The sequence below is a fragment of the Protomyctophum bolini genome (assembly GCF_963924005.1).
Source record: "Protomyctophum bolini genome assembly, chromosome: 3".
NCBI lineage: Eukaryota > Metazoa > Chordata > Actinopteri > Myctophiformes > Myctophidae > Protomyctophum > Protomyctophum bolini.
The window spans coordinates 45,286,325-45,301,324 of NC_137864.1; the positions used below are offsets into that span (position 1 = coordinate 45,286,325).

The window sequence follows — 15,000 nt, forward strand, 5'->3', positions numbered from 1 at the left end:
CAGGATGTTTCCAGTGGAGGCGTCTCTGGTCAACTTCACCATCTATCTCAACGAGCAGCAGAAGATGATTGAGTCCTACTACCCTCAGCTAGACCAGATGGACTTCTACAGGTCTGTGTGTTAACATGTCGTTATGTGTCCTGCAGGTGGATAGGCTGTGTGTTAACATGTAATACTGTATGTGTCCTGCAGGTGGATAGGCTGTGTGTTAACATGTATTATGTGTCCTGCAGGTGGATAGGCTGTGTGTTAACATGTCGTTATGTGTCCTGCAGGTGGATAGGCTGTGTGTTAACATGTAATACTGTATGTGTCCTGCAGGTGGATAGGCTGTGTGTTAACATGTATTATGTGTCCTGCAGGTGGATAGGCTGTGTGTTAACATGTAATACTGTATGTGTCCTGCAGGTGGATAGGCTGTGTGTTAACATGTAATACTGTATGTGTCCTGCAGGTGGATAGGCTGTGTGTTAACATGTAATACTGTATGTGTCCTGCAGGTGGATAGGCTGTGTGTTAACATGTAATACTGTATGTGTCCTGCAGGTGGATAGGCTGTGTGTTAACATGTAATACTGTATGTGTCCTGCAGGTGGATAGGCTGTGTGTTAACATGTAATACTGTATGTGTCCTGCAGGTGGATAGGCTGTGTGTTAACATGTAATACTGTATGTGTCCTGCAGGTGGATAGGCTGTGTGTTAACATGTATTATGTGTCCTGCAGGTGGATAGGCTGTGTGTTAACATGTAATACTGTATGTGTCCTCCAGGTGGATAGGCTGTGTGTTAACATGTAATACTGTATGTGTCCTGCAGGTGGATAGGCTGTGTGTTAACATGTCGTTATGTGTCCTCCAGGTGGATAGGCTGTGTGTTAACATGTAATACTGTATGTGTCCTGCAGGTGGATAGGCTGTGTGTTAACATGTCATTATGTGTCCTGCAGGTGGATAGGCTGTGTGTTAACATGTCATTATGTGTCCTGCAGGTGGATAGGCTGTGTGTTAACATGTATTATGTGTCCTGCAGGTGGATAGGCTGTGTGTTAACATGTAATACTGTATGTGTCCTCCAGGTGGATAGGCTGTGTGTTAACATGTAATACTGTATGTGTCCTGCAGGTGGATAGGCTGTGTGTTAACATGTCGTTATGTGTCCTCCAGGTGGATAGGCTGTGTGTTAACATGTAATACTGTATGTGTCCTGCAGGTGGATAGGCTGTGTGTTAACATGTAATACTGTATGTGTCCTGCAGGTGGATAGGCTGTGTGTTAACATGTAATACTGTATGTGTCCTGCAGGTGGATAGGCTGTGTGTTAACATGTAATACTGTATGTGTCCTGCAGGTGGATAGGCTGTGTGGCGGTGCTGTGCATCCTGGTGTTGATTCTGGCCTTCAACTTCCTGGGCGTGCTGTGCGGGTCCTTCGGCATTGACAAACAGGCCACGCCCACCACCCGCGGCTGCATGTCGAACACGGGAGGCAACCTGCTCATGGCGTGAGTTACCGCGGCAACGGACTGACACACACACACACACACACACACACACACACACACACACACCTATAGACTACTAGTCTCTCAATATTTAGACTTTTGCTGTTTCTTTTTCATAAATTAATTCCCTTGCCTTCATCATACTACGTAGCAAAAAAACATTTAAAACGCATCACATTGCGACACACTTTGAGCTTGTAGATCGGCTATTTTTTTATTAAGAATTCTGAATTCTGAATTCTGAAGTGTTACTTTACTCAATTTCAAAAGCAGCAAAAGTCGATTTGTACACCATTGTGCCCGGGCACATTGTTTGGGGAGCAGTGGCATTAATAACTAGTGGAAAACAACGTATGCAAACCTACATTAATAGCTAGCTGTTTAGTAGGAATGGGAATTTAAAAGACACTTCTGATTCACAACAGAAAGAGACCTGAGCCAGAAGGCCAAGGTCTCTGTCTACCGAGCAATCTTTGTTCCTAATAATAATAATAATAATATCTCAAACTTATATAGCGCTTTTCTGAGTACCCAAAGACGCTTTACATGGGGGGGCTTTACAGAGGTAACAAATTAAAAACAACTTTAATAGAAAAAATAAATAATAATAATAATAATAACCTGACCTATGGTCATGAAGTGTGGGTCATGACTGAATGAATAAGGTCATGGCCGAAATTAGTTTTCTCCGACGGGTGGCTGGCATCTCCCTCAGAGATAGGGTGAAAAGTTCAGTCACTCGAGAGATACTCGGCGTATAGAGTAGCTGCTTCTTCGCTTGGAATGGATCCAGCTTAGGTGGTTCGGGCCTCTGGTTAGGATGCCTCTCGGGCATCTCCCTAGGGAGGTCCTCGATGCACGTCCCACTGGGAGGAGACCTCGAGGCAGCTTCTAACGTTTAACCGTGTGGAATTACAGGCAGCCGTTGGAGCATGAGAACAAATACAACGAATACATTCATACTACAATACAGACAGAGTAATAATGAATCTGATTGTAGGTTTGTCGTTTTCTACAGAGACAGAGAACACAGAACACTCACTCTCTCTCTCTCTCTCTCTCTCTCTCTCTCAGTGGGGTTGGCTTCAGCTTTCTGATTGGCTGGGTGCTAATGGTCGCGGTGTGCAGTCTGTTCATCGTCGGGGGCAACGTGGAGAAACTTGTGTGCGAACCACTGGCAAACCGTCAGCTGTTTCAGGTATACATGTACACACAACACAGAAAAACTGGTGCACAAGTCATACAGACAGACGCACACATGCACGCACAGCACAGCACATACACTCACCTGCATCTCTTTCTTAAATCATCTTCCTTCCAGTCTAATTGTGTGTGTGTGTGTGTGTGTGTGTGTGTGTGTGTGTGTGTGTGTGTGTGTGTGTGTGTGTGTGTGTGTGTGTGTGTGTGCGTGTGTGCGTGTAGATCATTGACACTCCATTCATGGTCCATCCGACCAAGAAGAACTTCCTGCCTGGGATGTTGTTCCAGAACCCTAACATTGACCTGACAGTGGGGAGCATGTACAGGTGTGTGTGTGTGTGTGTGTGTGTGTGTGTGTGTGTGTGTGTGTGTGTGTGTGTGTGTGTGTGTGTGTGTGTGTGTGTGTGTGTGTGTGTGTGTGTGTGTGTGTGTGTGTGTGTGTGTGTGTGTGTGTGTGTGTGTGTGTGTGTGTGTGTGTGTGTGTGTGTGTGTGTGGGGAGCATGTACAGGTGAGACATGGCCCATGATTCTACACATGCTTTCTGAATCAGTAGCTCACTCACTTTCAATATTTTTCAAAAATGGTAAAACAAATAGTGGCACTTTAACAGGAGAGTGTGTGTACAGTGTGTGCACAGGTTGGCATCGACCAGGCCAACGGGGCCGGAGATGATCTGAGCACACACACACACACACACACACACACACACACACACACACACACACACACACAGAGATGGACAGAGTGCAAAACATACTCTCTCCCCATGCCTTCGGCCTGGTGGAGACAATGTCACTGCAGATGTACAGTACAGTACAGTAGGGCAGTGTTTCCCAACCTGTGTGTTGCGGAGCTTTGGTGCAAAAAAAAAGCCCGAAAAGCAATGGCTACTGAGCTGCAGGCTTCCTATTGTTTGCGGCGGAACAATAGACTCTTAACGACCACTGTACGTTGCAGTCCAAAAAAGCGTTTGATAAACCTGTGCAATTCATCCATCCAGACCAAAAGCAAAACCCCCGCTGTTAATTTTGCATCGCATTGTAAAACAGCTGTGCCTCGTTATAGCCACACGCGTTTCTAACTTGCGGTCACAGTCGCGATACCTTTCAGTTGTGTGGTACTTTTATATGGATTTAACTGTAACAGAAAGTTCTATCCAGACTATCCACAGTCCCATCTCCCAGTCACGGAGCTGGGACTGACACACACAGAGATACGAGTCGACGAGCAGCACATATCCAGACCAGCTAGAAGCCAGAGGTGTTGCCAGTATATAACTCTATGGCAGAAACAAGCCACCTAGGTCTATACAAAATAAGACAAAAATAAGCAACACTGGTCGTTTCTGGCCAGTGTTGCCAAATCTGTTTATAAGCGATTTTGGGATTATTTTTGTAGATTGAAAAGATATTGGGGGTTTGAGAACCACTGCTCTAAAACAATATTAGACAACGTTTGAGCCACAAACACATTGCTCTCTCTCTTCTCCTTTTGTATAAATGAAATAGGCCTATTCATGATTCTGCTTCAGTGCTTATAGAGAAGTAGCCTATGTTAGTTTGTTTTATGGAAACAGTTGTTTGTGTTGAATGTGCTAATTGCACAGAATTATTCAAAAGAGAGAAAATGGGCAAGCCATAAAATAACGCACATTGCGTTTCATACGTCATGTGGAAAAAAGGTAAAAAAATAAATATATATACACCCCCCCCCCCCCCCCCCCCGTATATCTAGGTGTGCCCCGAGATTTTTAGGCTATGAAAAGTGTTCTCTGGGACAAAAAAGGTTGGGAAACACTGCAGTAGGGTGTGTGATGGTTGTGTCTTGTGCTGTTCAGTTGTACAGTACGCTGTTTTTCAGATGTACAGTACGGTGTGTGATGGTTGTGTCTCGTGTTGTTCAGGGAGTGTTATGAGAACAATGGACTGTACCACGCTCTGCAGCTGGAGACCATGTTCAACATCAACTCCTTCCTCAACAAAACTGTGGTGAGTGTCTGTCTGTCTGTCTGTGTGTGTGTGTGTGTATACACTTGTACTTGTGCTATAGTGTAAAATAATTTGACACTGACGTGTGTGCGTGTGTGTGTGCGTGTGCGTGCACAGTACAATAAGGACCTGGCCAACGTGTTTGAGAGCGTAACGATCAACCTGCAGGAAATCTCCCTGATGGAGCCCGAAGGACGAAGCAACCTCCTCAACTTTGCCAACCTGGGAGTGGGAGACATCAACTACCAGACCTACCTGGCTGAGGTAACCGTGTTCGTGTGTGTGTGTGTGTGTGTGTGTGTGTGTGTGGGTGAGGTGAGGTGATAGTTTGCATTGTTGTTACATTGGGTGAGGTGATACGCTGCTGCTGTGACCTGTGACCTGTGACCTGTGACCTGCACCTCACTGTCCTGGACTTGAGCAGAGGATATATACGATGGCTGCTTTCATCCGTTTCTGTTTGAGCAGGTCAAAGGATTAAAGGGACACTTCACCCTTTTTGCAAAAAAATATATGTTAATGACATTTAGAAGCTTTAGAACACTTTCCTGGGGGTCTTTATGTGTGTAATATGTGGTTTTAGATATTTTAGATTGTAGCAGTGAGCCTGTTGTCTCTGATGTCATGGACACTGGGCTCACTTCCTTCCTGGACTACATGTTGTCTCAGTAAGACAGCTCTCCCCCCTATCCACAAGGATGAGCAGTGCACCAAAGAATTATGGGAATTGTAGTCCAGGAAGGTAGTGAGACCAGTGTCCATGACATCAGAGACAACAGGCTCACTGCTACAATCTAAAATATCTAAAACCACATATTACACACATAAATACCCCCAGGAAAGTGATCTAAAGCTTCTAAACGTCATTAACATATATTTTTTTGCAAAAAGGGTGAAGTGTCCCTTTAAGTGGCCTGGCAATGCCAGTGAACTCGGACTGTTGTTTGTGTTGCTGTTGTAGTACAGACTGGCTGTACTTTTGCTCTTCCTCATGGACCTATACCTGTGGATTACCAGTGGCTATGCAATCGACACGCACTGACACTCTGCACCATAAACCCATGTATAACAAGAGCTTGCACAAAAAAACGAATATTTCACCCGAATAATTTATATTTTGTAACACAAATCTTCTCTTATGGGGGTTCCTGGCACAAAGCCTTTTGAGAAGGGGGTCCGTGGCCAGAAATGTATCAATTTGGGGGTCCTTGGCATGAAAAGGTTTGAGAACCATTGCCTTAAATGCGGGACAAATTGGCATGCACGGCATGTGCATATCATTATCGGCATGTGCGACAGGTCTCCAGTCATTCAGACGTGTGCCCCTATGGAGTGCTCTGGGACAGGCACGATGGTGCGTTGTTCCAGGGATGACTGGAGCCTGCCCAGCGACGTCATATCCAGGTGGAGTGCTTGACTACAGGAAAAAAAACAACAACTCTGGGATGGGAATCTATCAATTATGATGTCACACCTGCATTCCTGCGAGGGAAAAGGCGTTGCTGTCCCGCTTCGACATTCCAGCGCGGGAGTCATCCACACCCCCACACCGCTCCGCCCAGTTGGAAATATGAGGCAATATCGCCCTGGATCTGTGTGCTATATTGCATTCCGATTTACTTAACTCATAGAATGCTGAAAGCGTTTTTAAACGTTTTATTATAGCCAAGCGCAAGAAGCGCATAACGTTTTTATACGTTTTATGGTCCAAAAAACGTTTTTTTATTGATTACTATTGTTCAACTATATTTGCGCCCGGACAACTCATAATGTAACACCGATCGGCTCTAAAAAGAGTTAAAACCCCCCCCTGCTGAAAAGAGGTGTTGGTCTGAGAAGCGTCTGGCACCGCCTATTGGTTGGTCTATGCGAGGACGTACGACGTATTGGAGACGGCCGTCCGGCATAGACCAACGCAGATGTCAGGGGATCTAAAATGGATGGGACAATGCTCTTGTTTGTGTGAATACACTCGATTCCCCCTCCCCTCCTGTTTCTACATGGTTTCTCCCGAGGGAGAATGGTGGGGGGGGGGGGTCTCTTCCTCTTGGATCGCATTGGCAGTTCCCCCCCCACTCCCGAGTCCCCACTGCTTTCAACTGCAAGGCTTGCACTCACTCTCATTCTCGGAACAAGATACAACGCGATTTGCTCTCTGCCCGTATATAAACCTGCAACGATCGGCATTTTATTTCATAACGTAACGTTTGCCAGACACATGTGGAGTTAGTCATGGACAGATTGCACATCATTATCGAGGGCCCGCCATGATACGTTGGTCGCTGATCGCAAGCCGTACTGCTGCTGCGCTGCTCGCATCCAACCATCCAATCCACCCCCCTTTCTCGTTACAACAGGCTATTATAAACTCACCGTCGAGCAGCCTGCCCTGCACCTAATGTGATAAAATGAACGGCAGGACAAAATCGGATCGATTATTATCTGTCTATCAGCAACATACGGGTGTTTGTCTTGCAACGACAGGTGGTGCTTTCTCGTTTTTTTTCTTCCAAATACGTTGACGTGCTGCTTCTGCCGCTGCCGCATCCATCTCGTTGTTTTTCTTGTTTTTTTTCCCAAACATGTCCAGACACAATCCGATCCAGTCTCGCGTCTCACCTTATAGATACGCGAGACTGGATCGATGAGGTTAGTGGTATGTCTGGACATGTTTGGAGCGGCACACGACAATCGACAATAATGTTGATTATGCAAGATCATTTCCTCAAAGCCTAGTTGCCCCCCCCCCCCCCCGTTACTGCGATTGTTTGTAGCTCGAATCACAGAATGAGTTCAATGAGCGTAGGGAGAGGGCACATATGGGGCTACGATTGAAGAAAGTTTCCAAGTCCGTTTTATGATCAGATAATGTGCATCAAGACTCTCTGCTTTCATAAGAAAAAAACTAATACTGTAATTGCGAATGCAATGAGCACTTACTATGAGACCTAGCAGATCACGTCTGTCTGTCTGTCTGTCTGTCTGTCTGTCTGTGTGTGTGTGTGTGTGTGTGTGTGTGTGTGTGTGTGTCTGTCTGTCCCGCTTACTGTATATGTGGACCTGGCCCTTTTGTGCCCATATATGGAGCTGAGTGATTTGTGAGTCATGGTGACATGAGTGTGATGGCGTGGTCCTGCTTTGGGGACTCCTTATATGGTTATGGCTGAGTCATGGTGACATGAGTGTGATGGCGTCTTTTGTGACCATATATGGAGCTGGCGTGGTCCAAGCACTAACTATGACACCCTGCAGATCATGTCTGTAATTTATTCTAATTGTTATTGCAATTTACGATCTGCGTTCGCCTTCCACGTTCGCGCGTCTTACTCGTAATAATAAAAATCACACCCCTGTGAAGTGAGCAGTGCAATGTTGTGAAGTGAGCAGTGCAACATTGCACTGCTCACTTCACTGGGGTGTGATTTCTATTATTATTACAGTATTAGTATTTTTCTTATGAAAGCAGAGAGTATTCTGTTTCATACGGTATATAGTATGTACATGTCGCTATAGGCCTTATTTTGTGAATATTTAGTTGTTAGGTCCATGCTCTCTAAAATTATCTTTTTCAGAGAACTTTAGAGATGGCATGGGCCTGAATAACTATTATTCACAAAATAAGGCCTATAGCGACATGTACATACTATATACCGTATGAAACAGTCGACTCTCTGCTTTCATAAGAAAAATACTAATACTGTAATAATAATAAAAATCACACCCCTGTGAAGTGAGCAGTGCAATTGCACTGCTCACTTCACAGGGGTGTGATTTTTCTGGGTGGTATTTTTCTTATGAAAGCAGAGAGTCTACTGTTTCATACGGTATATAGTATGTACATGTCGCTATAGGCCTTATTTTGTGAATAATAGTTCTTCGGGTCCATGCCTTCTCTAAAGTTCTCTGGTGGGCGCAAGCTGCATTCAATAGCCAATTAGTGACAAACTGTATATGTGTACAATGTGTACTGTTTTCCTCCTAAAAGTAGACATTCAGGGCTTTCATTCGGTATATGGTTTGTATAGGATATTATTTGTGCTCAATTTTATATCGGTCTTTTGAACTAAAAAAACTGAACTGAAATGTCTGTCAACTTCAGGCCTCCATATCTCTGTTGTTTTTTTTCACAAGCAGCGTGCAGGCAAAAGCAGGTGTTAGAAAAAGGTCAATATCTCCAGAATGGAAGATGGTAGAATCATAATTTTTTTTTTTAAATTGAAGTGGACAAGTTGGGCTTTCTTTTTATTTATGCGATTGTGATTCTCGCTATAAGAGGCCCCTCGCTGTGGGCCCCCCAAAAAGTTCAAAAAGCCCATGTTAAGCCTTCAGCACCAGTAAGCCAGGGTCCGCTAGAACCTGTAGCAGTCTATGTGTTAAGACAATAGATGGTCTCTGTCGGGAAGAAATGCAGTTTGCACTATATTATAAAACCCACAAACTTGACCACTTTAACTTTCTTTCTTTAATTTTTTTTAATGGGACTATAAAATGAAGGTTTCTGCCCAGGAAGCAACAAAATGAGCATGAATAAACTGCAGGCTAGTGATGTGCGGGCCGGGCTGCTGCCTGCAGGTCCCCCCCACCCCCCCCCACCCACCCTAAAAGCATTCCGTTACCAAAGCTTGTTCAATGCTTATTTGTTCAAGTACTGTATAAGTACTGTATGCACAGCTGCCAATGATATCGTCATTATCCTGATATCCAGACCCCGGCCGCTGCACGTCAACTTTAACCCATTCTGACCTGAGATCAGATTCATACGAGGTTTCCACTGGACACACACTGGGTCTGATTAACCCATTCTGACCTGAGATCAGATTCTAAAAAATGTCAGTCGCTCTTCGATTTTTTCAAAAATAGCAGACCTACAAGCTCGTAGCGCGCCACTCGGTGGCGCGATATGAGCTTGTAGATCTGCTATTTTTCAATAGCTAAAGCATAACATGATGCCAACACCAAAATGGGTGCCCGGTCAGAATGGGTTAAAGTCCAATGTAATGTTGTAGGACAGGACCCTCACTGTAGTCATCATGTATTGTTGGCTACACAGTTATAAAAGACAGGGAAAATAATGAATTGTCTATCCCAAAACCGAGCCTGTATGTATGGGGCTGAATGTGCTGTGTGGTTTTGCCGTTTTGATCGTTCGTTTCATCAACTGATTGTAAACGCAACTCTCTCTCTCTCGCTCTCTCGCCCGGTATATGACATTTAGCCTATACATATGAAATGTAGCATTATACAGTATGTATTGTTTATTTCATTGTTTTGAACATATACGTAGTTAAACTCAAAAGAAAAGGATGTGCTGGATGCAGTGCAATGCATGATCCGTTGATCATTTCATTAAGCAGACTATTATTTTGCAGGGTAGCCTATACTACAATATGACTTGGAAACACATGGCATTGAACATGAACTTGGGTTTTAGACCGGCGGTGCTTCCGTCCATAGTGTGAGTATACAGTAGGCTGCATGGGCCTAACAACAATCGGAACATTATGATCAAAATGCTTCACAGATGTAAATGGATGCAGGGAACATGGCTCAGTCCCCCCCCCCCCCCCCCTCCCCTCTCTCTCTCTCGAAAGCAATTGAATGGACTGGACTTGCTGGGTGATGAAAAGCCTAGGCTTGTGTATGAGAACAAATATGTTGTTCTGGTTTCAAATACATTGTAGTAGCTGTGTGGTTGTGTGTGTGTGTGTGTGTGTATATATATATATATATATATATATATATATATACACAACGCCCCCCCCCCCCCCCCCTCCCCTCTCTCTCTCTCGAAAGCAATTGAATGGACTGGACTTGCTGGGTGATGAAAAGCCTAGGCTTGTGTATGAGAACAAATATGTTGTTCTGGTTTCAAATACATTGTAGCAGCTGTGTGGTTGTGTGTGTGTGTGTGTGTGTGTGTGTGTGTGTGTATATATATATATATATATACACAACGCCCCCCCCCCCGTATATCTAGGTGTGCCCTGGGACTTTTTGGCTATGAAAAGTGTGCCCTGGCAGAAAAAAGGTTGGGAAAAACTGCTGTAGTTCATGCAGTACTGAGAAACCTGATGTACAAATGTGTGTCGTCTTAATGCGTCTCATAACTTTAAAATTATGCTGCTGTCTTACCCTAGCCTGTCTTACCCCAGCCTGTCTTACCCCAGCCTGTCTTACCCCAGCCTGTCTTACCCCAGCCTGTCTTACCCCAGCCTGTCTTACCCCAGCCTGTCTTACCCCAGCCTGTCTTAACCCCAGCCTGTCTTACCCCAGCCTGTCTTACCCCAGCCTGTCTTAACCCCAGCCTGTCTTACCCCAGCCTGTCTTACCCCAGCCTGTCTTACCCCAGCCTGTCTTAACCCCAGCCTGTCTTACCCCAGCCTGTCTTACCCCAGCCTGTCTTACCCCAGCCTGTCTTACCCCAGCCTGTCTTACCCCAGCCTCAGTATAACTAGATATCTGTCTGCTTTTTGGAAGCACTGGTATGATTGTTTATTGTTCTAAAAACTGCTTTTTCCTTTGGGATAGGTATGTTCTGTAGTCTGTTTTATTATGGACCCTGAGTCTAAACAATTGATTGATTGATTGATTGATTGATTGATTGATTGATTGATTGATTGACGCCACACTGGCATCCTACAAGGAGAGAAACCAAACACAATGCCAGCGTTATCAATCACTCTGTCAGCATGACATAAGCACCTTTATGGCTCTGTTGTGTACTTGTGTTTGTTGTGTGTACTCTGTGTGTGTATCTAATGTTGTGTGTGTGTGTGTGTGTGTGTGTGTGTGTGTATCTTCATCTTCTAGGTGAACAAGGGCATTACTCTGGTTGATCTGCTGACCTTCTCTAATGACCTGGATGCCCAGGCTGACCAGCTGGTGAGTCACACTGTGTGTGTGTGTGTGTGTGTGTGTGTTGTAAATTGCAGTTGTACTGCAGGGAACATACTTGTATAACCATAGCAATTTTTTTATGAATATGTTTTTTCTTCGTATCTATAGCTATAGCTATAGATTTCAGTCACCATTATTCTGGCAGCTCCCGTTCAGAATACACACATCAACGAGGCACAGTGCCTGCGTGGAGGAGAACAGTGTCCGTTATGCTAACCCAAACCCCCGAGGGATCGCGGAGCTGACCTCGCACACAATGTAGTTCTTGTACGCCGAATAGCCGTCTTAAGCCCAGCAGCGACGCGGCACAGGCGTTGCCGCACGCCAGGCGAGGCGTGAACGCGCGTCGGACGCCGCCGGTGTGGGACAGGTTCATTGAAAATAAACGGAGGCGGCTGTTTTGACGCGCGGCGTTCGCAGACGGTGTGGGTAGGGGCTATAGCTGGTCTACGACTCGAGCGCCAGCGGTGGGAAAAGTACTCGAATTTTGACTTAAGTAAAAGTATAAATACTGCAATGTAGAACTACTCCGTTACAAGTATTCAAAATGCACTCAAGTAAAAGTACAAAAGTAATGGCATGAAAAAGTACTTAAAGTACCAAAGGTAAAAGTACTCATTGTGCATGAGTGTCTCGTTTCAAGTTTTCAAAAAGAAAGTGGTATCTTTTGTAATAACAATCAAAGTAACTAAAGTTTTCAAATAAATGCATTGTACAAGTACAATATTTGCCTCTGAGATGTTGTAGTGTAGTGGAAATTGGAAAATACTCAAGTAAAGTACAAATACGAGCGCACAACGCATAGGCTTTTAGGCCGTTTTTCACCATGCAATAAATCTACACATCAGAAACATACAGCAGGCCTCCAGTGGTCAATGCATCTCCTCCAGTTACAGTCTATGGTCCAGACAGGGCTCTGGGTGGTTAAATGCATCTCCTCCAGTTACAGTCTATGGTCCAGACGGGGCTCTGGGTGGTTAAATGCATCTCCTCCAGTCCATATAGAAAATGAATTAAATCTTTATTAATAAAGATAGTGCTCCGCAGCAGCAGTCATACCAGACAGACAAACGCGTTTCGACGCGCAGGCCTTCGTCAGTGTCCAGACGGGGCTCTGGGTGGTTAATGCATCTCCTCCAGTCACAGTCTATGGTCCAGACAGGGCTCTGGGTGGTTAATGCATCTCCTCCAGTCACAGTCTATGGTCCAGACAGGGCTCTGGGTGGTTAATGCATCTCCTCCAGTCACAGTCTATGGTCCAGACGGGGCTCTGGGTGGTTAATGCATCTCCTCCAGTCACAGTCTATGGTCCAGACGGGGCTCTGGGTGGTTAATGCATCTCCTCCAGTCACAGTCTATGGTCCAGACAGGGCTCTGGGTGGTTAATGCATCTCCTCCAGTCACAGTCTATGGTCCAGACAGGGCTCTGGGTGGTTAATGCATCTCCTCCAGTCACAGTCTATGGTCCAGACAGGGCTCTGGGTGGTTAATGCATCTCCTCCAGTCACAGTCTATGGTCCAGACGGGGCTCTGGGTGGTTAATGCATCTCCTCCAGTCACAGTCTATGGTCCAGACGGGGCTCTGGGTGGTTAATGCATCTCCTCCAGTCACAGTCTATGGTCCAGACAGGGCTCTGGGTGGTTAATGCATCTCCTCCAGTCACAGTCTATGGTCCAGACAGGGCTCTGGGTGGTTAATGCATCTCCTCCAGTCACAGTCTATGGTCCAGACGGGGCTCTGGGCGGTTAATGCATCTCCTCCAGTCACAGTCTATGGTCCAGACGGGGCTCTGGGTGGTTAATGCATCTCCTCCAGTCACAGTCTATGGTCCAGACAGGGCTCTGGGTGGTTAATGCATCTCCTCCAGTCACAGTCTATGGTCCAGACGGGGCTCTGGGTGGTTAATGCATCTCCTCCAGTCACAGTCTATGGTCCAGACGGGGCTCTGGGCGGTTAATGCATCTCCTCCAGTCACAGTCTATGGTCCAGACAGGGCTCTGGGTGGTTAATGCATCTCCTCCAGTCACAGTCTATGGTCCAGACGGGGCTCTGGGTGGTTAATGCATCTCCTCCAGTCACAGTCTATGGTCCAGACAGGGCTCTGGGTGGTTAATGCATCTCCTCCAGTCACAGTCTATGGTCCAGACAGGGCTCTGGGTGGTTAATGCATCTCCTCCAGTCACAGTCTATGGTCCAGACGGGGCTCTGGGTGGTTAATGCATCTCCTCCAGTCACAGTCTATGGTCCAGACAGGGCTCTGGGTGGTTAATGCATCTCCTCCAGTCACAGTCTATGGTCCAGACGGGGCTCTGGGTGGTTAATGCATCTCCTCCAGTCACAGTCTATGGTCCAGACGGGGCTCTGGGCGGTTAATGCATCTCCTCCAGTCACAGTCTATGGTCCAGACAGGGCTCTGGGTGGTTAATGCATCTCCTCCAGTCACAGTCTATGGTCCAGACGGGGCTCTGGGTGGTTAATGCATCTCCTCCAGTCACAGTCTATGGTCCAGACAGGGCTCTGGGTGGTTAATGCATCTCCTCCAGTCACAGTCTATGGTCCAGACAGGGCTCTGGGTGGTTAATGCATCTCCTCCAGTCACAGTCTATGGTCCAGACAGGGCTCTGGGTGGTTAAATGCATCTCCTCCAGTCACAGTCTATGGTCCAGACGGGGCTCTGGGTGGTTAATGCATCTCCTCCAGTCACAGTCTATGGTCCAGACGGGGCTCTGGGTGGTTAATGCATCTCCTCCAGTCACAGTCTATGGTCCAGACGGGGCTCTGGGTGGTTAATGCATCTCCTCCAGTCACAGTCTATGGTCCAGACAGGGCTCTGGGTGGTTAATGCATCTCCTCCAGTCACAGTCTATGGTCCAGACGGGGCTCTGGGTGGTTAATGCATCTCCTCCAGTCACAGTCTATGGTCCAGACAGGGCTCTGGGTGGTTAATGCATCTCCTCCAGTCACAGTCTATGGTCCAGACGGGGCTCTGGGTGGTTAATGCATCTCCTCCAGTCACAGTCTATGGTCCAGACAGGGCTCTGGGTGGTTAATGCATCTCCTCCAGTCACAGTCTATGGTCCAGACGGGGCTCTGGGTGGTTAATGCATCTCCTCCAGTCACAGTCTATGGTCCAGACAGGGCTCTGGGTGGTTAATGCATCTCCTCCAGTCACAGTCTATGGTCCAGACGGGGCTCTGGGTGGTTAATGCATCTCCTCCAGTCACAGTCTATGGTCCAGACAGGGCTCTGGGTGGTTAATGCATCTCCTCCAGTCACAGTCTATGGTCCAGACAGGGCTCTGGGTGGTTAATGCATCTCCTCCAGTCACAGTCTATGGTCCAGACGGGGCTCTGGGTGGTTAATGCATCTCCTCCAGTCACAGTCTATGGTCCAGACGGCGCTCTGGGTGGTT

The 15,000-nt window shown here is 46.4% G+C and overlaps 1 protein-coding gene across 1 annotated transcript in view; it reads left to right on the top strand.

The window, feature by feature from the left end:
• The window catches only part of prom1b (prominin 1 b), a gene marked incomplete at both ends in the record, with an annotated part of 58,335 nt that overhangs the window by 29,935 nt on the left and 13,400 nt on the right, over window positions 1–15,000 (top strand). Inside the window, 7 exons of the mRNA XM_080759075.1 lie at window positions 1–111; window positions 1,349–1,501; window positions 2,576–2,699; window positions 2,924–3,027; window positions 4,606–4,690; window positions 4,808–4,954; window positions 11,501–11,572. The exon at window positions 1–111 is cut by the window's left edge and continues 49 nt beyond it. Of these exons, the coding sequence (XP_080615201.1) occupies window positions 1–111; window positions 1,349–1,501; window positions 2,576–2,699; window positions 2,924–3,027; window positions 4,606–4,690; window positions 4,808–4,954; window positions 11,501–11,572 (796 nt within the window). The remainder of the gene's footprint in view (window positions 112–1,348; window positions 1,502–2,575; window positions 2,700–2,923; window positions 3,028–4,605; window positions 4,691–4,807; window positions 4,955–11,500; window positions 11,573–15,000) is intronic.